This window comes from Equus przewalskii, chromosome 10 (genome assembly GCF_037783145.1).
Source record: "Equus przewalskii isolate Varuska chromosome 10, EquPr2, whole genome shotgun sequence".
Taxonomy (NCBI): Eukaryota; Metazoa; Chordata; class Mammalia; order Perissodactyla; family Equidae; genus Equus; species Equus przewalskii.
In genome coordinates this window covers 24,956,765-24,982,205 of record NC_091840.1, presented here as the reverse complement: position 1 = coordinate 24,982,205, position 25,441 = coordinate 24,956,765, and the positions used below count along the sequence as shown (strand labels likewise).

Sequence of the window (25,441 nt, the reverse complement as noted above, 5' to 3'; positions counted from 1 at the left end):
TTTCAACCTGGCCCTCGCAGCTCACCGTTTTGCCACCTTTGCCAATGACCCGGCCAGCTGCTGACGCTGGTACCCGGATGTGAGTCTCCAGCTTTACTTCCTCCTTTGGACCAAAGAAGTTCTCCTCCTTGAGCTTACCGTAAATTCTTCCCTGAGCCTGAGAAGAGGAGGTCATTGTTAATCAGTGGGCTACACAGACATGACAAAAGGGAAGCGTGGTAACCACGAAGTGCAGCCCCCAGCTCCCCCTGAGCCCCTTCTGGCTCACAGGCCCACCCCACCTAGGGCAGGGTCGATCATCTAGGCCAGGTGAAAGGAAAGGGCCAACAGCATTGACCTTCCACGTCCCTTCTGCTTATTTGTAATACTGGAGAACCTGGGTAGAGTAACTGAAGACACACTTCCCATCAGAATATAATTCATAAACTACAAACCAGACCTGTGGGGTCTGGGATGACTGCACGTACTTGGACAAGGCAGTGGCTAGCAACTCAAGGCCCTGCCCGAATGGCAGCTATCAGTCACTTGGAGGGCAGGCTGTCAGACACTCAACAGCGTCTGGAACTGCCATTCTCCAACCCTGTCAGGCAAAGTTACTATCAGTTCTTTTGACTGTCTGATCAGAAGTCCAAGAACACACGGATATAGTAGGGACATAAAAGAGAGAAGGGAATTTGGCATCAAAGGCCTTCCTTAGAAACTAAAGCAGAGTGCACAGAAGCCGCCCTCAGACTCCCTCTTCTTTCCCATATTCCTGTTGACCTCAGGAAGTAACAAAGGAAGCAGAAGTCAACAGAAATGAAGTCTGATGTGAGTCTGAAAGCAGCCATACAAGCCCTATCTCTGCAGGGAAGCTGACAAATGTGGCACGATTTGTACTCCCACCCCATCTTGATTCTGTGTGTCCAGCTTGGAAAAAAAATAAGATCAGAACCTTGAATTGGGCCTCTGGGGGTCCAGTGATGATGACCATACGAACTTTGGAGTCAGGAGTTTCAGGAGGAGCAATCTACAAAGCAAAGAGCTGGTCAAAGAGGTGCCCACTGTCTCCACCTCCTCCAGTCCCCTACCACCACCCCACTTTCCACTCCCCGCTTCTGAGGACATGGGGAGGCAAGAACAAAGACATCGAACCCCAAGGTCGTTGCTTCTGCACCAAATCTGTTTGGAGGGCATGGGCGGATTTGTTTCAGTGACATTTCCTAAGTAGGGCTCCCCGCCTCTCCTCTCTCCCCACTCCCAATCTCTGGGGGGGTTTCAGTGGAGAGAGGGACACAGATGAGATGACCAATGCAGGAATGCAAGGAGAGCAGGGACCACAGCCACTGAAACAAATGTAGATTTACACCTGGGAAATTTAACAACGCCTTTGTTTCATTATGACAGATTCTCCCCACTCTCTCCGTGGGACTCCGTGGGCCAGGGAAGGTAGAAAGACAGCTAACATTTACTGAGCAACCACCATGCACCAGGCACTGACGGAGCCAGAGGCTTTGGCTGCATTATTGCAGTGTTATGGTGACTACTGTACTGATGAGGAGACGGAAGCTCGGGTCACACAGCTTAGGGGCTGGGATTGGAACCAAAGTCAGTCTGTGCCAGAACCTAAGCTTTCTTTCTACGCTACAATACCGCCTCCTTCCTGGCCTGAAAATCCAGAACCTCGGAAGGCATTCCATGGAGGACCAAGCAAGGCCAAACGCCAAGGGGACTGTGATTCCACAGGGAAAAGGCCCCCACACCAGCCAGATGGGGCATCTGGGAACAAAAGTAGCAGGTGATGGGAGCAGAGCACTCCTCTGTCTGGGACCTGGAAGGAGACAGAGCAGATCACCTTGATGGAGGCGCTGGCGAAACGGGAGAGCTGCTTGATGTGCTGCCCCTTCTTGCCGATGATGGCGCCCACCGCCTGGGCGGGAATAAACACCTGCACCATCTCTTGCTCTGGAGCCTGCTGCATAAAAGGGCATGTTGTTACAACAGAAGCCAAGGGGCCCGGCCACGAAGCCCCTCCACACCCCTGCCGCGCAGCCTCAAGGAAGAAGGGCGGTGCAGGCACCCAGCAGCCAACCTGGGCTACATGCTCTTTGGCTGTCCCTCTGCCCAGCAGGGATAAAAGGAAGAAGCCGGACAAGAGGAAGAAGACGAGGGAAGAGGAAGAGTGCTGCCAGCATCTCCGAGGCCGCCCTCCAAGCAGTTAACCTTCTGAAGGGTCACCAGTGGCTGGGAGCAATGCAGAGGAGCATCTCCAGACCTCCCTTCCCTCTCCCTGCAAATTCCCAAACACGAGGCTCCCACAAGAGTGGGACCTTTAAGAGAGGCCACAGACAGGCCCAGGGGTCCCCTGTAACGAGACCTTGCACCTACCATAAAGGAGCTGTAGGGAGCGGCCCCAGTGACGCTGCTGGGAGGCGGCGGAACTGCACTAGACGAGGCTGGGAAAAGACCTACAGCAGCCAAGTTCAGGCCGGGGATGAGATGAGACTGCAGCTGGAGAAGGAAGGAGAGGAGGTCAGCTCATTCTGAGGGGGTCTAGCGGTCCTTTGTGTGTGGCCCTGGCTGAACTAAGAGGGTGAGTACACCCAGAGAGTGGGCCAAAAAGAGGAGAACGATACGCCTTTACACAAACCCCTGCCTGAGCTTTTGGTTTTCACATACACACTCAGGGTGTGCAGCTGTGAGCGACGTGCTAGTCTCACTGAACCAAGAACTAGCAACTCGGACCAGAAGAGCCGACCAGTCTCACGCCCTCAGAAGTCCCTCCTCCCTGGTTTACTCCACTCTGATGGAGTAAACGATGGGCTCAGCCCTGCACTGTGAGGAGTGGCAGGGGCAGAGCTCCGTTTGACTTCTAGGAGTGTCCTTTGTGGTCATGTACCCTATATCTGTACTCCCCTTTGAAAACCAGATGAAAATTACGGACCTACTTCCCATTAAAGTGTACACATAAACACCAACTTTACACATGTTTACAGGAGACCACAGAACTTGAAGCCCAAGATTGGAACCCCATTCCCACCCCAGGCATCAGGCGAACGCCTATTAACTAAACGTAAAAGCCTTTTTCTGATGAATCAGTGTTCAAAAGCAAAGTAAATGCTCCAAGGCCACCCAGCGCACAGCATGCCCACCCCACATGGAAGACGCAGTCCTGTGGGGGCTCAGGCTCAGAGGAGGGTGGGGAGAGGCGCCCGGCACTCACACTCATGGCAGCCACGTCATTCTCATAGGCCTCCCGAACTTTCTTCATGATCTCCTGCTCGGCCCTGCAGCAGTTCTCAATGGCCCCCTTCACAGTGATGGTCCTCTCGGGGTTATAGAGGGTGAGGTCCTGCAGCCTGCGGGGAGAGCAGAGCAGTGTCACCCTTCCACAGACAAAACAGGCCCAGGCCAGGCTGGAGACAAGCCACAGCTCCACCATTGCCACAGGCTATTTAACTTTTGGCAAAAAGTGTGTCTCTGGGCTTTGCTTCACAACTAGGGCACAGAGAGTGAAGTGCAGGGAGATAAGAACACCCAAGCGAAACCCATCTACTTGCAAGGAATCCAATCACAGACAGGTTTTCATCGCTGGTAAAGCAAGAAAGATGCTCGTGACTGGAAGTTTCCCCAGCAGTTCAAGGCAATCCATTTCCTGTGCCTTTTTGGAACAGAGCGGTTATTCTGCCCACCAGTAAGTCTCCGACAAAATTAAGAAGATGGCCTAAGAGGAGATAACCCACCCCCTTAGCTCCGGTTCTTCCCAGAAAGGCAGGTACCACGCAGAGAGAGCATAGGCCAAAAGGACCAGGGTCTGTCCCACAGCCTGGAGACATGCCTGAACCCCTGAAGCCCTAGCTCTCAGCTGCAGGCTCCCTCCTGGAGATGCAGAGCACCTGAGGTATGATGTGCAGGGCAGAGGACTGAGGAGGCAGCACCCGACCCACAGCCCTCCAGCCCACATGGCAGTGGTGATGGCAGAGCTCCAACCCTTATAGAAATAAATGCTCTTTACCACTTCTTGATTCTTCTCTAATAAGCAGAAACTGCATCCAAATTAAGGGGCAAGCATTAGGGCTCAATAATGAAACACTGCCAAGCCTGGGCCACCGGGCATCCCGTTCATAAAGAGGGAAATGGAAGAGAGTCTTACGAGGAAATGGTGATTTTCGTCTCTGTGTCCTGCTCCACCTTCTTCAGGTTGCGTCCTTCCTTGCCAATGAGACGCCCCACAAAGTTATTATGAGCCAGGATCTTCAGGGGAACTTCGTCAGCCCTTAGGAAGACAGAGGAGGAAACAAGAGACAAGAGCTCCTTAAATGGTGGGCCACGTTGAGACTCAGTCGTCAAGCCACCCCAGATGTGGGGATTCCAGCACAAACCACAGGATAAAATTACATTTGAAGAGTGCAAAAATCAGCAGATGGGTGGTTGCTTAGGGATAGAGAAATGGGAAGGTAGGGATGGCTTGCCAATGGGGCACCAAGTGCCATGAGGGTGATGGATATGTTCGTTATCTTAATTGTGGTGATGGTTTCACGGGTATGCGCATGTTAAAACTCATCCAACTGTATTCTTTAAGATAGTCATACTACAGAATTCTATGCAGCTATCAAAAGAATAAGGTGGATTAATATGTACTGATGCACGAAAATGAAAAAAGCAAACTACAGAACAGAATGTTCATATGATCCTATTTATGCTCAAACACCCATGTGCACGTATATATGTGCACAGACATGCACATGCACACATTTGTGAGTGCACAGAAATTCTAGGAGGGTATACGAGCTGTCACTTGTGGGAAGGAGGATTTCATTTCTCAGTTTATGTCCTTTTGTACAATTTCAAACTGTACCTCCCACATCTCTCTATTCTTACTAATAAAGCATGTGCTGGAGTGGTGAGGGTGGCAGTCCCCACATTCCAAGAAAAGCTGAAGCCTTACGTTTTGGTGTCCTTTGCCTCCTTATGCATAATCTCCAAGATCATCTTACAGGCAGAGGAGCAGCCCTCGGGGGTCGAGTGAACGCTGATGGCCTTCTCCGCAGCACCTGCATTCTCCTTCCTGTGCACGTCTATCCTGAGGACCACAAGGACAAGGACGGTTAGCTGTCCCCTGTGAAACCAGGTCTTCTTCAGGCTCCCCCATCTCTCCTCAACCAAAGGCACAGGGCCTGCTCTTCCTGGAACAAAGCTGATCAAGCACAGAATTGGGAAGGGCTGAGAGAGAGGACCAGGGACACATGACCAGCCTGTTGCTATGGATCCTGCCCCGGTCAGGAGGTGGTTGGTGGAAGAATGGCATCTATCACAGGAATACAGGGGTGGGAATCAAGAACCCAGAACTCTCAAGCTGTTATTTCCCCTTGAATGCTGGGTTTCTGTCTTGAAACAACTGTAAAGGGAAGGTATATGCTCCCAAATTAAAAGTAATAAAAATAAGGACATAATGTGACCTGTTCTTTTCCAGAGTATACTGATCCGCTACAAGGACTGGAGAAGAGATGTGGCTGTGGTGGAATGGGAGATGGGGCAGAAGTGTGACCTATTACTGAGGGCCCTGGCTTTCGCCCGGCTGGCCAGCCCTGTTGACGCCAACAAGCAGTGCTGAAATCACAGAGCTCTGAGGGGTGGCTGACTCACCAAGAGTATATTTGCTTGACGAGATTTTCTACGAGAAATTTTAGAGCCCTTCTTACTAACAACAGCCCAGCTACCGCCACCAAATGGCACCAGGCCCATTCTACCTCCCCACCTGCCCCCTCTATTTAGGAGGCAAGGACTGGCAGCAGTGACCCTTGAATGTTCCAGGCCACATTTCCTAAGAGGTAAATGTTGATGCCCCCCAGTGTGTTTCCAGGAAGCACCCCACCTCCCCAGGTGTTTCCTCGCACCTGCCTCCATTCCCCAAAAGCCAAGACTCACTTCGACTGGGTCTGTTTTGTGATATTGCGGATGGTGGCACCCTCTTTGCCAATGATGGCGCCCACATACTGGGTGGGCACCAGGAGCCGCAGGGGGATGTCCACTTGCTGTTGCTTGGCAGGGGCTCCCGCTGCCACAGGCGAGCCCTGGCGGGGCTGACCCCGAGAGCCAAAGCCCCCTCGGCGCCCATTCTCAGGACCCTGTGCTATCTGGTCGTCAGGAATGTAGGAGACCTTCAAGGCGTGGTTCTCCAGCTGGTGACCGTTCAGCTTCATGATGGCTCTGGGGACACAGGGAGAATCAACTGGTCACTCCAATCCACGTCAATCACACCAAATGCCCTCCACGTGTAAAGCACTCTACTGGGTTACAGCATGGAACGACAGCTAAAGAAGGAGATGACCACCTGCCCCCTACTCCCACCTCCACCTTAGAGAACCTTCCAGTCTAAATGGCATAGGACACCAAAGGGAAATGTAAATAAGTTATTTCTATTGAATTTTGCGATCAACTTGTTAATTTCAGCCAAAACCACCTATCATATAGGAGTCATGTGAGAAATCATGTGACTCGTGATAAATAAGTACAATAAATAAAAACATGATAAATCAAGAGATTTGTTTTTACACTTGTTGAGTCTGGCACCTTCTATGATTAAGGAAATTCTGCGGAAAAGGGAAAGTTAGAGACGGAATGGCTTCCCTACCACTTGGACGCAGAGGTTTAAGTATAGCTAGGATGCCTGCAAAACAAGGCTGAACAACAGTGAAGGGAGGAGGCAAGCCCCATCCACTCCCAAAGCTGATTCTGGTTAGAAATGTTAACAAGGCAACAACAGGTAGCGGAGGAGTGGGCAAGTGTTGCCATCATCTCTAAAGCCAGGCTCAAGACCACAGATTGGCCACATGGGGCAGTAGGCACCTCGAGAAAACTCTGGGCCCAGGGGGCTTCTGAAAGAAAATAGCATTTTGGGGAAGTGGAGGGATTTTACAATGCATCACTAAGCTGGAGGAAACAGAAGGGTGGGAGGCAGCCCACTGAAGAAGCAAGAAAGCCATAAAAAGCCAAACGTGGCAAAAGGCCTTTAAAAACAGGGTCAGATATGGATATAAATGAGTACATGCATAAAGTATACAGTTTTCAGTACCGGTGGGTGAGAAGCATAATTGCTCATCCAAAGGATCAAGGAGCTAGAAACTGTGGGTGTGAAGGGACTGAAGGACCCTAGCAGGCGTACCCTGGGCAAAGGCGATCCGGGCAATAAAATGTCTGCCCCGGCCACATCATAACGTCAACCAATCCTTGTTTTAAATCTCGCAGTTCCTCCTCACTATCACTAGATGGCGCCATAAACACAGCAAAGGACGCTGCAGTTCTGCTGCAGCTAGAAACCTAAGAGAAGGCCACCTTTCCGCCCCCCAGGATTTCCCACCTTCCCTCGAAGGTCTCTGGGTCCCTCCCTTTGATGTATCTGCCTTCAATCCTGGTGAGTTTCTGAATCGCTGAGATCCCTGAACCAAAGGATGAGAGTCTGGGGTTGGCTACAACAGTATCAGAACCCAGCTGGGGACTCCTGTCTGCCTGGAACCCAATCCTGTCGGGAATCGGGGGTCCCAGTTCCCAACACCCCGCAAAGACCCTCCCAGCCCCACTTTCCAGCCCACTCACTGCCTGGTCTGTTCCCGGTTGGAATAGGTCACATTCACCACTGCCGTCTCACTCTCGGTGTTCACTGGGGGAGCAAAAACAGAGGCCAGGGTCAGAGCAGCGAAATCTGGCGATGCCGCCGATGAATCCCGAGCCTTAAGGCTCATCCTTCCACGTTGTGAGGTGAAGGAGGCATCTAGCTGATTCTTTGGAGCTTATGAAATACTTGAATGACAACGCACACTTCCCTTTCAGGTCCCTTTCACCAGAACTCCTAGAAAATTCACATTAACCTTCCTGCATTTTCCTTTCTATGTCTTCTTTTGATTTTCCTACCCAGCCCCCAAGAGAGCTGGGTGTACAAAAGGATGTAGTCAACACAGCAGTTAGGCAGCAGGGTGAACACCCAGCCAGCACGCATGCGCCCACACACACAACAACCCGAGAGAGATAAAATTTACCCTTGGAAAGTTAAACTAGTTAAAAATCAACACACTCTGAGTGCGATTAGCAATTTAAAGAAGTAAACATCCCAAGAAATGGTCTGTAAGGATATGGCTGAAAGACTCGGGGAACACCCAGCTCTATTTTAGAGGCCTAAGTATCCTGAAGGCTACATTAATCAAACGCACGTGCATGATGACCTAGCTAAATGGGTTCACAGGAGTGGCTGCTGGTGAGTCTACGGAGGGAAAAAAGAATGTGTCTGCATCTTTTCCAGGGGAAGGATTTCCTGAGTGAGTATTCCAAACATCTTGGCGAGGGAAATGCACATATTCAGGCCATCATAAATTCATGACACCCGTCATTAATCCCATCAAGGTCCTAATCTCGAGCAGCTTTTGGATTTCATTAGATGACCATATACTCTTTCCTACAGGGGGGGAGACTGGGTTGGACGAATTCCAGGCGATCTGGGCACATACTTCTCATTTTAAATTAATAAAATTAACCTTCTGTCTTATACATGATGGTCTTATGATTTCGGGCCCCCTAGGCCTGCTCAACCCTGGGGTGGAAGAGGCAAAAAGCAAGCCTCTGCCCCCACAACACTGAGGAGCAGGTACTTAACCACAAAACCGCAGTGCAGACACTCTTAACCCTTCTGGCCTTCGGTACGGTTCTCTCACCTCAGTGGTGAGGGAGAGTCTGCAAGAACAATCTTCCAGTTAAATGGAAATACAGCAGTGAATGAAACCAACACAACCTCTGCCTCCATGGAGCTTACATTCTAGAAGGGGAAGACTGCGGTAAGTGAAATAAGCAAATTCTATAGCATATGACGGGTGACGGGTGCTATGGAGAAATATAAATCAGGGTGAGGGAGGCAGTGGTAAGGGATGCGGTTTATTTATTTTTGTTTTTAACATTTTATTTTTCCTTTTTCTCCACAAAGCCCCCCGATAGATAGTTGTATATTTTTAGCTGTGGGTCCTTCTAGTTGTGGCCTATGGGACACCACCTCAGCATGGCTTGATGAACAGTGCCATGTGCACGCCCAGGATCTGAACCGGTGCAACCCTGGGGCACAGAAGCGGGGTGCGTGAACTTACCCACTCGGCCACTGGGCTGGCCCCAGGGGTGCAGTTTTAAATAGGGTGGACAGAAAGCACCTCACTTCGAAAGTGACATCTGAGCAGACTTGAAGACCTTCTCTATTGTCCAATCAAATCAAACGTTTCCCATTCTGTTCCCTCCAGGAAGCAGGGATCCCCCTCCAGACACTGGATGCAACAGCCCCCTGGTGAGACCTGGATAAACTTAAACTAGTGTTGACTCCTGCTGGGCCTGGCACCCGTCTGCAGGCCACCGCCCAACGTTGCTCTCTTTGTCCAGGAGTACCGCAGCCGTTAGCCTGCGCTGTGCGCAGTACGGGGCAATGGTTATCAGTGCGTCCAGTTGCGCCCTGGCGTTTATGATAAAACGGAAGCCACAGGATTCGAGCAGGAGAGAGCCTGTTTGATTGATTCAGCACTTTACTTCTGTACGGGCAAGTGTTTTAGTCATTTATGATTGACAGCTTGCCCCTTTCCACCAAGAATTCGGAGATGAATATTTAAATCTTGACCTGGTGATTTTCTAGATTTCCAGAAGATCTACAAATTCTAACTGTATCTTGTCTACCTAATGACCAAGCTCTACCTTTTGTCCAATCAAAACCACTACATATTTTATTTTATGCTCATTCCCTCTGAACATAATTTATAATCTTAAGCAATGGAGAAACCTCAAAAATCATAGCAAACTTTTTATGATCTAGAATTCTTTTTATCATTTCTCCTTCTGTGGGCCCACTTTTGAGAGATTTTGCCTGCCCATCAATATGTACTAAGTAATTCCTCTGCTTTCTTTTTTTAATTGACCAAAGACATGTAGCTGATAATCAGAGCTTCTTGCAAAAGAGATAGCCCGTTGATTACTCCAGCCAAAAACAATGACTCGTGAAGCTTTTAAAGTAAAAGCCGTGCAGACTTACTCAGGCCGAGTGCACCATTTCCATTCTTAAACTATTTCTAAAATCCTGGGACCTCTATTTCCACCTTGGTTGACCCCTAGGAGCCTGGGGACCCCATGTTGGGAATGAGTGACTCTCTTCAAGCCTCTCAGGAAACAGGAGAAACCTGTTCCAGAGATACGCAGCGGAGCCACAGCCGGGACCACGTGTCCAGGTCCCCAGTCCAGCATATCTCCCTCCATACATTCTGTCTCTCTGCCTTCTTTTGGTGTGCTAGGTAAATTTCGTAATTAAAAACAAAGCAGGGGGGCCGGCCCCATGGCCGAGTGGTTAAGTTCACCCGCTCCGCTTCAGCAGCCCAGGATTTTACCAGTTTGGGTCCTGAGGGCAGACATGGCACCACCCATCAGGCCATGCTGAGGCAGCGTCCCACATGCCACAACTAGAAGGACCCACAAGTAAAAATATGCAACTACATACCAAGGGGCTTTGGGGAGAAAAAGGAAAAATTAAATCTTTAAAAAAAAAATTAAAAAAAAAAAAAAAAGCAGGGGGCCAGGCCCGTGGCCAAGTGGTTAAGTTTGCATGCTCCACTGTGGTGGCCCAGGGTTTCGTCGGTTCAGATCCTGGGCACGGACATGGCACCGCTCATCAAGCCATGCTGAGGCAGTGTCCCACATGCCACAACTAGAAGGACTCACAACTAAAATATACAACTATGTACTGGGGGATTTGGGGGAAAAAAAGGAAAAAAAAAAAAAGTGAAGTGCTTAAAGTAAAATGAAGCAGAAGAGACCCCGCCCAAACCCCTCCAACACCCGCCCCACCACCTCTGCCCCTCTTACCTTGCTCGCAGTTCTCTACCGTACCATACTGAGCCAGGAGGCTGTCCAGTACCTAGAAGCATGGAGAAAGGAGGAAGGCTACTCTGAGCATCCTGGGAACTACCACAAAGCCAGCCACTGGGCAGCCCTCATCCAAAGCCCTGGGGCCCAGGCAGAGCCTAGGTGGGGATTTAGCATTATTGCCTGTGCAGGTTGCCCTTTCTGAGGTACTAATGCTGGTGGTAACCTATCGGGGTATCTTTACAGAAATGCACTTGAGCTCAAAAAGGCATTTAAGGGCTTTTTTAGAAGCAGACCCGGGTCCCTAAATCAACTTCTGCCATCACGAAATTGTGGACTCAAGGAACACCCTTCTCACCTCTCTAATGCCTCTCACCACAGGAAGAGCCCAAAGGGCTAACAGGGTGAAGGATGAGACCCAACCAACCTCCCCTCAGCACAAGGGGACCCTCCTGGCCTAGCCCCAAACCATCAGGCGACTTCGCAGTCATCTCTGCCAACTGAGGCTGACCCAGACTTACTTTCCAGTCTCCACTACCCCGCGCCATTCAGAGTTTCCCCAATCACTTACTTCCCATCGAAGCTGGGGTGGAATATTTCGGATCTGAATTTTCCGACTCCTGAAATTAGAGGGAACAGGATTAGTGACAGCTCTGGATGCTTTAGGGGCCTGTGACTTTGCAATTTTTAATCCTCGTCTCAGTCTTTATCTCCCTACCTTCTGCTCAACACCAAAGTCTTAGAGTCTAAGAATGATAACGTCTAAGAATGATAACCTTTGGGAATGGAGATTTGGGGTAGGGGCGCATCACTTTAGAGAATTACCATCGGTGCCACCACAGACAGGAAAGCCGAAATCAGACGCCCTCAGCACGAGGGTGACATAATCCCCTAAAATTACAGCCGCATTTTTTGCCTCTCTACTTAGCTTTCTCACCAGTTCTTTTATTCAGTAACCACCTAATATCACCCACTGTTTCCGGCACTAGGAATACAAAGCTACCTAAGACTTTATTCATTAATCTAAAACCTTTCATTGGTGCCTACTTCATGCCAGACACTGTTCTAAATGCTGGGGCACAGCAATAATCAAAACAGACCAAGTGCCTGGCCTCAAGGTGCTCACCATTTATTAGAGGAGGCACATGTGCAAACACATTACGGCAGGATAACAGTGCAGCTGTTAGTGCTCCCTGTAGATCCGGACTTGAACTGTGCTCCACGTAACAGCACTGATCTCAGAAAGCTTATTTAACTTCTGAGGCTCAGTTTCCTCCTTTGTAAAACAGGGATAATGCCTACTCACCGGGTGGTATGGGGTGATGTTAGATAGGGTTATAAAGAGCTTAGACATGGCTGGGCGTAAGGACTTCAGTGTAACAATAGACGCATCTTTGAATGTGAAGATGGGAGTGACTCACACATACACAACCCAGCATCGTGACCACCACTTTGCTTCCTCCCAGTTTACTACACTTTCTCCCTTCCCAGTTTGCATATGCCTCTTAAAAATGTAATTTTCAGGGCCGGCCCCATGGCCTATGGGTTAAGTTCAGCACACTCCACTTCAGCAGCTTGGGTTTGGACCTACGCCACTTGTTGGCAGCCATGCTGTGGTGGCAACCCACATACAAAATAGATGAAGATTGGCACAGATGTTAGCTCAGGGTGAATCCTCCTCAGCAAAAAAAAAGGAAAAAAGTAATTTTCTCTGAGGAAGGGTTTCAGGTTCAAGGTTGACTCCCAGGGTAATTAACTGCTCAATACCCAAATCGATGCCCTAATCTCTGGGCTTAAAGCATTTCAATTACGGGCCAGCCCTGTGGCCAAGTGGTTAAGTTCACATGCTCCACTTTGGTGGCCTAGGGTTTTGCCAGTTCAGATCCTGGACACAGACATGACACCGCTCATCAAGCCATGCTGAGGCGGCATCCCACATGCCACATCCCACATGCCACAACTAGAAGGACCCACAACTAAAAATATACAACTATGTACCTGGGGGCTTTGGGGAGAAAAAAGGAAAAGTAAAATCTTTGAAAAAAAAAAAATTTCAATTAATTTGATCTGTGTTGGTCAAGTGTCATTTATGTCTGCATATCCTTGATCATAAACTCTTAGATCAGAGACATGGTCTAACCAAATTATAGTGTCATGTGGGAAGCAGACTAGGAAGCAAGAAAGTCCACCTCTAGCCCTTAAACCACCTCTGATGGGATGTTCATCTGTCTCAACCACTAATAGCTTCAGGCTTCAGTATTCCTACTGATATGCAAGGGGCCTATGTCAGCTCTTGCCAAGCTGGAGGGGAGGGGTGTTGGAAACACACTGGATGGGATGCTAAACTCTAACTGCAAATGTTTCCGTCTTGCCTCTGTCCTGGGCCAGCTCACTCGTTTCATCCCTGACAACTCAGGTGTCTTCAGCTGTACGTGGAAACAGAACGGTCTTTAAGATCCCTTCTAGCTCTGCAGTTCTGAGCGTGGAAGGTCTTACCGATGAAATACATTAAGGAAATCTCTTCCTGGGATAAAACAACTTAGGGGAAAAGGAGGATAAATGGTGAAGAGAATCTATGTCTATGGCAATCTACTTTGGTTGTTGACTCATGAACCTGATCTAAGGGGTCAGACGATAGCAGGACAAAAGAGTAAGGATCAGAAACAAGTTCCGTTCCAGATCCTCGGATCCCACACCAGGCCACCTTCTTGTGATTCAATTCATTGGGCAAAAGGGAGCCCTATGGCATCTGCCCTTGGGAGGGATTTCCCATACAACTCATTTCAACACCAAATGGGCAGAGAAAATGCAGGAACCCTCACCGTGAAAGTCAAACTGTTGGAGAATTGAGGAAGAGATGATCATACCACTGGAAGATTGAGAACACTGATCTAGCACAAGGATGCCCACTCCTGACACTCTTATTCAACAGTGTTGGAGGTCCTAGCTACAGCAATCAGACAAGAAAAATAAAGAAAGGGCATCCAAATTGGAAAAGAAGAAGTAAAACTGTCACTATTTTCAGACGACATGATACTATATAGAGAAAACCCTAAAGACTCCACCAAAAAACCATTAGGACTAATAAATGAATTCAGTAAAGCTGCAAGATACAAAATAAATATACAGAAACCAGTTGCATTTCTATACACTAACAACAAACTATCAGAAAGAGAAATTAAGAAAACAATGCCATTTACAATTACATCAAAAAGAATAAAATACCTAAGAATAAATTTAACCAAGGAATTGAAAGACCTGTACACTGAAAACTATTAAGACACTGATGAAAGAAACTAAAGATGACACAAATAAAAATGCAAAGATATACCGTGCTCATGGATTGAAAGAATTAGTATTGTTAAAAGGTCCATACTACCCAAACTAATCTACAGATTCAAAGGAATCCCTATTAAAATACCAATGGCATTTTTCACAGAACTAGAACAAATAATCCTAAAATTTTTATGGAACTACAAAAAGCCTCAAATAGCCAAAGCAATCTTGAGAAAGAAGACCAAAGCTGGAAGTATCATGCCCCCTGAGAATAGTGATCTAGCTTAATGCCAATGACAGGGGTCACCCAAGCTGAGAGGACCTCTCACGCGAACTCTTCCGGACAGAGGGTAGGAGGTGCGGGCTGCCTGCCTGGGAGTTCAAACCAATAAGGGCGTAAAGCAAGCCCCGTGCAGGAGCTCAGTTTGAGGAGTGCTCTTTCAGATGGTCCCTCAGTATAATCTCAGGTCAAAGGTCAAAAATACCCTCCTCCTACTTCAAACTCCCAGTTTTAGGAGCTTTCTTTTCAGGGTAGGGAGGAGATGGGGAGGGGATGGGGTAGTGAAATCAAATCTCAGCTTGGGATGTTAATCCATATCCTGAAAGCAATGGCAGTCTGGAATGTCTGGAATGTTCCAGGAGAAGGAGGGGGAGGAGGGCAGGGCCACCCAACCAATGAAAGAAAAGACATCCTGGCAGCTCTCCCCCACCCCCAAGAGGCAGAGACTCACCCACCCCTCTAGGGCACACGCACCCAATCCTGGGAACCCAGACCAGGCCCCTTCAGGCCTCCAAACCTCCTTTCAGCAAAGCCCCCGGCCCTGACAAAAACACAACAGAGGCCATGAAGAACCTTGCCTGGTAAACCCTTCGCCTGGTTTCTGTTAAGTATGGTGCTACCTAACTTCTTTCAGGCCCAGAGCACACAGGGCGATGTTGGGAACTGTACCAAGGACCCTCTCCCCAGGACTCATTCACCCTACAAACATTTATGGAAGGCTCACTGCGGGCTGGGCTGGGGCAGCGTGCTGAGGGCTTGGGGGATCCAGATGGAAGCTAAGAGCACCGTGACCGCTTACTTCATTCTCGGCGCCTTAGTTTCCTCATGTGGAAAGCGGACGGGGCTTTTGTGAGGACTTACAGCACAGTGCCTGCCATGCCATGGTCCTTAGTCCCTGTGCCCGTCTGCAGAAGCCTGCAGGTATCCAGAGAAGCATAGGAAGAGGCAGGCCAGGCTGACAAGGAGTCGCTCAGCGTGACAGTAAAATTGTTAGACTTCTGCACTGGTGGGAACATAGTGGGAAATACCACAGCCTTGAGTCCCACCCCACTCCTCCACCTCCCTGTGACAACTAAAGGGACTCACACCAGTGGATCAGCCTACAGGTAATAGGGCACTACACTCTGAGCAGACGCTGGAGTGCCTACACCTCAATATCCGCTCAGAAAAAGCAAGAGAACTCCTAGAGGGCCATGAACCACCACCCGCCCACCCCAGAGCTGACAAACCTGTTGAGTAAAAGAATGGAGCCGCCAGCCCCTGGCAATGTAGGAGATGGTTGCACCAGCCTAATAATTTCCCTGGGTGCCCACACCCTGTGGCTTCTGACCTCTCTACCCTGACGTGTATAGGGCAGTTATCAGGCCCTGGGGCAGTTCCCCAGATACAGAGCAACACAAGAGATGCACCTCTCTAAAGGTGCCAGGGAACATGAGGGCCACAGGGATGGAGTGACTATTCTTCTCAAGCCCAGGAGAGATTCAGAGAGACAGCATTCATGCAAAAGCATAAGGAGTTAAGTAGGAAGACGGAAGATTCAGGAGGCACAGGAGCTGGACACCCGGAAGGATGGCTGGAGTTCTCCCTCGGCAGGAAGCTCTCATCCTTTACAGCGAAGTGTCACTGACTCAGATGGAATGGGAAGGAAGACAGGTCAATCAGGGAAGAGCCTAACACTGAGGGGTGCTTCCCAGATGCCAGGCTCTGAGATTCAGCACCTCCTATAAGCCTGCCATTGCCCAGGAGGGTGACGGCTCCATTTTACCTACCAGGGCCCTGAGATCAGGAGGTTGAGTATCTTTGCCAACTCACACAGCTACTAAGAGCCAGAGCTGGGATTTGAACGCAAGGCCTGTCTGCTTCCAGGTTCTTTGCACTGTCCCCTGGTGCTGCCTTTTTGATGGCATGAAGGAGACAAAAAGGCCTTTGCCAAAATACAGTCATGTTAGGCTTGAGGACAAATTTAAAATATTCAGAGTTCACATAACGTGCTGAACAGCGGGCCTGCTGAGTGGATGCTGCTCTCCAGTAAGTCAAAACATCCCACCTATAATTTCTTAAACCAGTAACTTCTTTTTCCAGCTGCGTATTTCCATGGTTAGTTGAAAAGTGATTCTATGGCATATTGAACACTGACTAGATGGTTAACGCGTTAATTTTTTTAAATCATAGTGATTTTTTTTAAGTTCTTATATTTTAGAAATACATACTGAAATAGTTACAGATAAAACGACATGTCTAGGATTTGCTTCAAAATAATCAGGGGATGGGCATAAATGAAAATAGATTAGATATAAGTTGATAATCTTTTTTTTAAAGATTGGCACCTGAGCTAACATCTGTTTCCAATGTTCTTTTTTTTCTTCTTCTTCTCTCCCCAAAGCCCCCCAGTACATAGTTGTATATGCTAGTTGTAGGTCCTTCTGGTTGTGCTATGTGGGACACCACCTCAGCATGGCCTGATGAGTGGTGCCATGTCTGCGCCCAGGATCCCAACCGGTGAAACCCTGGGCCACCTAAGCGGAGCATGACAACTTAACCACTTGGACATGGGGCTGGCCCCCAAGTTGGTAATTTTTAAAGCCAGGTGGTAAGTACATGGGATTCATTACATTATCTTTTCCACTTTTTTATGCTTTTTTTTCCATAATAAAAATGTCTTTTTAAAAAAGATTATTCTATGGGGCTGGCCTGGTGGCGCAGCAGTTAAGTTCCCATGTTCTGCTTCGTCAGCCCGGGGTTCGGCGGTTCGGATCCTGGGTGCGGACAAGGCACCGCTTGGCAAGCCATGCTGTGGCAGGCATCCCACATAGAAAGTAGAGGAAGATGGGCATGGATGTTAGCTCAGGGCCAGTCTTCCTCAGCAAAAAGAGGAGAAGTGGCAGTAGTTAGCTCAGGGCTAATCTTCCTCAAAAAAAAAAACCAACAACAACAAAACGCACACACACACACAAAAAGATTATTCTAGCTCACCTAGTTTTGAAGTCATCACAGGTTCCAAATTAGTGGATCTAAGCTAAGGAGGTTTTCCCATAGGTGTTTTATTAGCAAGAATCCAAGGGAGCAGGGGCCTGGGGTCCCGAGGAGTGAGGAGCAGATGCACAGATGGGACCCTTCTCAGAATGGGGCCTCCCTAGAGGGCAGATGGCACACTGGGGGAACAGTAAGGAGGAGGGCTGAAAACCACCCCAGGGAGTGCTCTTTTTCTAATCCTCTGCAAACCCGTTCCTTCCTCTTCCCACCCCCATTCCCAGAGGGAAGGGTGCCATCCTCAACGCAGATGGCCTTGCCCCTCCCTAGAGGCAGTAGTTCCTTTAAACCAGGGTGGGGCAAGCCGGAGGGAGGTGGGGAGGAGGAGGCAATAGTATGTTTTGGAAATCTCGTCAAGCTTGGGGCCCCACTCCCCAGAGGCTCCTATCAGGAGTTAAACCTGGACTTTCATCTCGCAGAGAACTAGGATTAAACTGGCAGAGAACTAGGATTAAACCGGGATCCCCAGATTAGACCCTTCACCTCCACCCGTGCCCCAGGCTGCGATTCTCTGATTAGCAGGCTGTGTGGTTTTGGGTAGGTCAAGCTGTCAACTCTCTGGACCTCAGTTTCTCACATCTAGAAAATAAGGTCTGTGTCCCCAGACAGGGGTCAACCCTTGTCCTCCTTTCGGGAAATACTTTCTCTTTTTTTTTTTTTGAGGAAGATTAGCCCTGAGCTAACTACTGCCAATCTTCCTCTTTTTGCTGAGGAAGACTGGCCCTGAGCTCACATCCATTCCCATCTTCCTCTACTTTCTATGTGGGACGCCTGCCACAGCATGGCTTGCCAAGTGGTGCCATGTCTGCACCCAGGATCCGAATTGGTGAACCCTGGGCCGACGAAGCAGAACGTGCGCACTTAACTGCTGCGCCACCAGGCCGGCCCCAGGGAAATACTTTCTTAATTAGAGAGAGCTTCTGTGCCCTAATGGTCTTAAGTAAGTAGTTCTTGACCTTTTTTTTTTTGAGACTTGGTTCCCATTAGGAAATGTGATGAAAAGTAACAACACTCTCCACCAGAAAAATGCAAACATTTTGCACAATTTCAAGATTTTAGGGTTAATGAAGACTTTGGAATCCATCCATAAACCCAAAGTTACCACATCCTCCCACATATCTACACATTTGACTTCATCCCCAGTGAGGTCCAGCCAAGTCTTCACTCAAGCCTGAAGGCAATTAGGAAGAAACTAGCCCAAGGGACTTAGAAAACTACTAAGCTTGACTTGGGATGGGGTTGGGGTTATTACTTGGATATTGGAAAAGAGCAGGCAACTAAGATGCTTCGAACCTGCAGGAACACACCAGACTTATTTAATTCCAATCAGCAGTCAAGAAGCTGGCTGGCCTCCATGACTCTCCTTAAGGTTTCTGGAGTCCAGCTACGGGAGTCATTCATTCCACAGATTTTTCTTAGCACTTACTATGCACCGGGCCTGTGCTGTCCACACTACAATAACCACTATTCATATGTGGCTATTGAGCACTTGAAATGTGGCTACTGCCAACTGAGGAACTGAATTTTAAGTATTTATAGTTTAACTTTTTCATCTGTAAATTTTATGAAACCTAAATATGGATCAAATGTTTCCAGTGAAAACTTAGCCTATGAATTGGGACGGGCTCTAAGCAGAAAATAAAATACACACTGGATTCTAAGACTTAGTACCCCCCTAAAAGTAAAACATCTCACTGTTTATATTGATCTCATGTTAACTAATGATCTTTCAAATTAATTTTTGAATTAATCTTTTACATTAATTCCACTCTTTTTTTTTTCATGTGACTATTAGAAAACATACGCTTCCATGTGTGGCTCCTGCTGCACTTCTACTGGCCGGTGCTGGCCCTGCGCTACAGTGCAGAGCAGAGTGATGAAGATGACAGGCATGCCTCTGCTCTCATGGAGCTTACAGTCCAGCAGGGGAGCCCAGCGTGGTCTGGGACAGGAGAAGGGAACGGACACGATGAACTGGCGCATGGAGGGGGGCTGTCCACTGGACCCCTTCAGAAGAGGGTGCTCCTGTGAACTCCTCAACAACAGAGTCACGCGGCTCACACAGAAGTAGAAGCACCCTCCCAAAGCTGGCTCCCTCCCCAGTTTTTCCCAGCTGGAAATCACACATAAAAGATGTCCTAACGTGCCAACCCCTGCCTTTTCCATAAGATCACCACTGACTTAGTCCTTCCTCCCCATTCTGCCTTCTTATCCCTATAGGGTGGAGAAAAGAAATAATTGTTCAGGAAAGCTTCTGAAGGGGGCGGACCTGGCACGCTCCAGGCATGGCAGTAGCTGAGAAAGGGGGCGGGGCTGGGGAGGGGAGGAGGAGCTGGCCCAATGCCCAGGGCTCCGTGCCAGGCTGATCTAGAGACAGGGCAGACGGGCAGGCGGGCAGGCGGGCAGGCGAGCCGGCGGGCAGGCGAGCCATCGGGCTGTCGGGTGCGCTGTTGGGCAGGTTAGGGGCTGGAAAGGAAAATGTTGACCTACTGGAAGATGCAAGACCAGGCAGAGCAGACACCACCACCAAGGAGAATGCCAGAGTGTAGGACAAGGACACCCCTGGAATGTATCTGCAGTCCTTTGAACACGGTTGTTTAAATGTGTGTGGCACATATGTGCTGTCCCGTGTGTGCTCTGACTCCAGCGCTCATGTTGGGGACAAGCAGGAAGGAAAGGCAAGTCTCCAGGAGAAACTCCGAGCTGAACGCTATTCACTCTCCTTTGGAAGCCTCTTGTACTCTGTTTAATATGCTTCTGGGCTACTTGAGTTAGGAAAGAAGAGGGGGACCACTCCCCAGACCAAGGACACACACACTAACCAGGAACTAGGGAGTGCCAGCTGAAGGAAATCAGGAATCATACATTGAGGAAACCAAATTCACACACTGAGGCAGGAGAGGGGTAAGCCTCTCAGATCTGAGAGGGTCTTAACCCATCATCCTCATTTTATAGAGGAGCATCTGAGGTTCAGGAAAAAGAAAGAGAATTGGCAACTTTGAGGTAGGACTAGAACTCAGCTCTTCTCCCGGGCTGGTTTATGTTGATCTCAAACTTCACGGCTATCTCTCTGACAAGAAGTGTTCATGTTAACACTGCAGAAGCCGTATACCCAATGTCAGCATCAGGAAAGATGCCCATATTCTGTATGGCTAAGTGCATGCCAACTGGCTTTTACTGCATGCGGCTCTTATTTGGGCAGAGGATTTAACTCGCAGAAGAGCTAACTTCCCTATAAGATGGCTGGATGACCGTCAGAGAGATTTGTTAGCAGGGTGAAAGGGTAGTCACCAAAACTTCCATCTTGCAAAATTTCATCTAGGTTTGGGATAGGCGAGGGAGCCAGAGGTGGGACACAGACCGCAAGGCACTAATTGGTGTCAGAGAGCAAGCAAACCTCAAGGATGAATACTTGACTCAATTCACTCATCATGGAAATAAACGGTTTGACAAGAGAGCCCACGTTTTTTTCTTGCCCATCTGGGCAGCACCAGAGGAAGCCAAAACAGAAGCTCTGAGTCAGTGGAACTCTCTCCAGACAAAATCTAAGTCTGCATGGGCCAACTGCCACCCCCTCCCTCCACTGAGCTCTCTCTGCCTAGAATCTCGCTCTTTCACCTGAGTGGTTCCTAGAGCGGGAGCTGGCCGTGTGAGCTCTACGGCATGAAGTGGAAGGAAAGAGAGGCTGGGAAGTGGGGATGTGTGGAGAAGAAACCATCAGAATAAACCCAACCAGTGGGGACAAATGGAAAAGAGGTGACCAAATGTGCAGTGCAGCCTTCCTGGTGGAGGCAGGGATGGTGTGGGTAAGAAATTAACGGTTGGGGACACTGCTCACCATCCTTCGCAGGCTGGCAGTGGGAAGCATTTCAGGGATGTTCCCTGGGGGTGGAGGTTAATATGCTCTAACAGAGGGAAAGGCGCAGTGGGACTAGAAAGCCCATTTCCTGCCCCAGCCTCACCGGAGATGCTGGTTTAGCTCTCACCTCACTCTCCGTGGGGGTGTCAGCATCTCTCCACGAAGCTTAAGAGCCAAAAGGTCTGGCACTCTGGGGCCCAGAGACCCGGCTGAGGATGGGGCTGGCGCTCAGAGGAAAGCATGCAGAACATGCCCCAGAAATGGAGGAAGGGTTGAGTCTCTCATCAGGAGGGAAGAGCAAGCTTGAGAGCCCAGCTCAAAACAAGGATTTTGAGGTGGAGCTCTCAGAAGCAAGGAAAAGGAAACCAGACCAGCCTCAGGAGAAATCAGTCTTCTGCAAGTCACAATTCTGCACTGAGAAAAACACCCTATGGCAGTTAGAGTAATTCTTGAGATGGTTGGTGTTCCCTGGGAAAGGAGGAGAGCGTCTCCAAGCATACATTTAAAAAAAATAATTTATCCTATTAGTGGATTAGCGGAGCACTGGGTGTGCGCCTCCAACATGAGGTTAACAACGGCCAGAGATCCATCCTCCCCCTCCAGCTGCCAACAAAGACCTGTTGGTGGTCGGCAACTTCAGGAAGCGGGTGTTTGTTTCTTCCTAGTGGGATAGTTCTTACTCAGAACAGCCCTCCTCGAACGGGGATACTGATCCTGAGTTCTGCCTGGCCGGGGCCGGAGCAAAATGCCCTCTCTTTCTCTTCAAAGACCAGGGACTTCTGTCCGGGAGGACTAATGGCGCCTTCCAAGATGGTTCTCAGCCATCCTCGGCCAGGAGCAGGGGGCAAGGGCCCTAACAGCCAGGGGGACCTGGGGCGGCGAAGACAGCCTTTCACTGGGGAGGACAGTGGAAAGCGAGAGCAGGCAGGGCAACTGAGGAGAAAGAGGTGCCTGGGAAGGGCGGCAGCAGCTGATGGTGGGGGAGGGCTGGCAGCAGCTGGGGGGGAGGAGGGGAGTCCTCATGAACGGGCAATTGAGAAGCTCCGAGCAGCTGAGCGGCCGGGCTGGCGTCGGCCGGGCCTGTGGCCCACATGGGTCGGCCCCTGCCCCCAGTCCCTCACCTAACCCGGGAAAGCGTAGCGCCCACCCTCCCATGCCGGCCGCTGGGTGGGCCGAGTAGGCAGAGCACAAGGAGAGGGGCACAGAGGATGCCCCCGAGGCCCCGTCTGCCGCGGGGCTCGGCGGTCTAGAATGTTCTGCCACCAGAACCCCCTCCGTACCCCGACTCGCTCCGAGCCAGTCCCGCCCGGCCCAGGGGCCCTCGGTGGCCCGCGCAGGGCCCGGAGGGGGAGGGGACCCGCGCCGGGGGCTGCCGAGTGGGGGTGGGGACCAGGACTTTGCCCTTTGTCTCTCTCTCCAGAGCCACCGGCCGAAACCCGACCCTAGCAGCGAGCCAGGCAGCCAGCGAGGGGCAGGCTCCCCCTCCGGGGTCCTTTAGTAAATCCAGACCCGACCTCCCTGTGGTCAGGGCTGTGACTGAGGTGGTCCTGTGGGGGAGGGGGCTTCCCGCCTGCAAACAGGCCTGCAAGCATTTAAGTGGGAGCCGGCTGGGGGAGGGGGCCGGGAGGGGGCTGGAAGTGGGGCCGCAGAAGCTGGAGGGGAGAAAATGGCCCGGGAGGCGGCATTCCTTAGAGACCTCGGCTGGGCTGCGGGAGGAGGCAGGACCGGGCGGAGAGGCCTCCCACCGAGAAGGCAGGAACTGAGGCCTGGGAGTGGGCTGGGCCGGGCAGGGGGAACCGAACGAAGGGGCCTTCCGGGCCTGGAGAGAAAAGACCCTCCTTCAGAGGCGTTCTGGGAACCTCTACGGAAAAGTTATAATCGAAGGGTCATACTCTCCCCCATGCAGAGGAGGACATTTGTCTGGGGGTGAGAATCACTTTCTTTGTCTGCCCTTTTGGGGTGTCATCGTTTAACGACAATCTTATTACTAACTCACATTTGCACAGTCCTTCGGAGTTTACAAAGTACTTCTTTACACCCACACTCTCCTATGGACCTAGAGCGACGAGGAGAGTTGGATTTGAGCCTCTAAACAACCACAGGAGACTGGAGATATTTTTATTTCCATTCTGCAGTTTCGAAAAACGGCAGAGGGGTGAAGTGACTAGCCCAAGGTGACACTAGCCAACAAGTGTCACTACACCATGACGCCTGCTCCTGCTGGTCAGGAAAAAAGGTAACTGGGTTCTTTGCTCCTCAAAAACATGTATGAACTATGAATTATGATTCTGGAGGCATGTAACAAAGGTCAACTCTTTGTCCTTCCTGCTAGGAGGAGGGGGAGGGGAGGGGAAGCGTTGCAATCTCTGCCCTTCCCCCTTCCTCCCATTTTCCCCAGGGTTGAACCCAAACAAAAGGAAGAGGGAAAAAAAATCAGCCAAAGACTCCAGCCCTGGTGCCTACCACAAGTGCCAGAGGACGGAGGCTCTTAGGATCCAAAATACTTAGCCAGCTATTTCATAGGGTTTCTGGAGATGGGGAGAGTTCAGATGAGGAACTGAGGCCCGGGGAAAGATACTGTCCCTAGATCCCACAGTTTACACAGCTGGGGAAAGGACAGGCTGGGACTGATCCCTGAATTCTAACCCCACCCCAAGTCCTTCTCCACTCCATCCAGCTGGCTCTCCGTGGGCTATTTCGTCCCAAGAGCAGAATTCCCACCTCTCATCTTAGCTGCCCAGAGAAAGGAAGAGTTTTGCTTTCTTCAACCACTCAAGACTGCATGAAAATCCCAACAGTGGGAGGAAAATATTAGGCAAAGCAGGTATGAAATACGTGGGGAAGGAGGCGGTTCAGAGCAGGGCGAAGTTAATGTTGGGCAGCATTTTTATTTGCTGAGCTTATGCTCTCCTCCCCTAAAAAAGCTCAAGATAAGACTCAGCTCCTCTGAGTATCAGAGGATCACCTGTTGCCGCTAGTTAAGAGGGCTCAGCCTTGGAGGTAGAGAGGCCTGGGTTTGAATCCCGACACTACTACTTCTTCAAGGCATGACCTCAGCTAAGTTACTGTGACCACTCCCAGCTTCCCTTTCTTCTTGTGCAGAAGGAAAGTAAACCTGCAGGGTTCTTAGGAGGATTGAGTGAAGTAAGTGCTTCGCTCTGAGTAGACACTCAATAAATGCTCCCTGTAACTGCAGAAGGCACTCATATTTTGCCCCTCATCACCTCACACAGTGCTCAGGAGCAAGGAAGATGCTCAAAAGGGGAGACAAACAGGGACACCTGCCCTACCTATCTGAGGGCCTCTCCCCACTGGAATGGCCCCCTCTCCTCTAGATGAATTGTGTTCCCACAAATATTGCCCTGTCTGTTCGCAATGCTCTCCTTAATCCAAGCTCCCTTTTTTCTGCCTATCCTCCAAAACAGCTTAGCTCAAAGCTCCTCTCTTTTAGTTCCTGAGGTTGTGTGCCTCTCATGTTAGGACATAGTGTCTTGGCCTCTGCTGTCCCACAGCTTTTCCTGGATCTAAAGTGAAAATGCTGGAGGGCAGGAATTTTATCTTGTACCTCTTTTGTGCAGCTCTTTCTCTCTTAACCCCTGTGCCTCCCTTCCCCACCCTGAAAGAGATGCAATCGTGCTAAATAAAAAAACAATAATTAGTATTTAATACAGGAGAAGAGTCAGGCAAAGACACCCATTTTATATAGGATGAAGAGGTGACCACCGTATAGGACAAAGCAAAACTGGCAATGGTTTAAATGTGGCCGGGGGAGAGCGGGAAATGGGGAGTTATTGTTTGTTTAATGGGAACCGAGTTTCACTCTTGCAAGTTAAAGAGTTCTAGAGATGAATGGAGGTGTGACTGCACAAAAATGTGAATGTTCTTAATACAACTGAACTGTACACTTAAAAATGGTTACTATGGTAAGTTTTATATACATTTTTACTACATTAAAAATAATCTTTTTTAAATACCAAAGATAAAGTGAAAAATCTAAAGCTCCTGGGGAAAAAATGATCTGATAAAGTATATTTCCTTCCATCTCCACTCTAAGACCAAGGTCTTTCATTCCTTCCTCACTGTATTTCCAGTACCTGGCAGAGGGCATGTCATGCAATAGTAGATTCTGAAGAGATGAAAAT

At 49.6% G+C, this 25,441-nt stretch overlaps 1 protein-coding gene across 1 annotated transcript in view; it reads right to left on the bottom strand.

The window, feature by feature from the left end:
- Positions 1-25,441, bottom strand: part of IGF2BP1 (insulin like growth factor 2 mRNA binding protein 1) — a 38,918-nt gene that overhangs the window by 2,780 nt on the left and 10,697 nt on the right. Inside the window, exons 3-13 of the mRNA XM_070560610.1 lie at positions 11,426-11,474; positions 10,855-10,906; positions 7,576-7,639; positions 5,908-6,189; positions 4,928-5,062; positions 4,133-4,255; positions 3,203-3,338; positions 2,368-2,490; positions 1,835-1,954; positions 935-1,009; positions 26-157 (exon numbers count right to left, since the gene is read on the bottom strand). Of these exons, the coding sequence (XP_070416711.1) occupies positions 26-157; positions 935-1,009; positions 1,835-1,954; positions 2,368-2,490; positions 3,203-3,338; positions 4,133-4,255; positions 4,928-5,062; positions 5,908-6,189; positions 7,576-7,639; positions 10,855-10,906; positions 11,426-11,474 (1,291 nt within the window). The remainder of the gene's footprint in view (positions 1-25; positions 158-934; positions 1,010-1,834; positions 1,955-2,367; positions 2,491-3,202; positions 3,339-4,132; positions 4,256-4,927; positions 5,063-5,907; positions 6,190-7,575; positions 7,640-10,854; positions 10,907-11,425; positions 11,475-25,441) is intronic.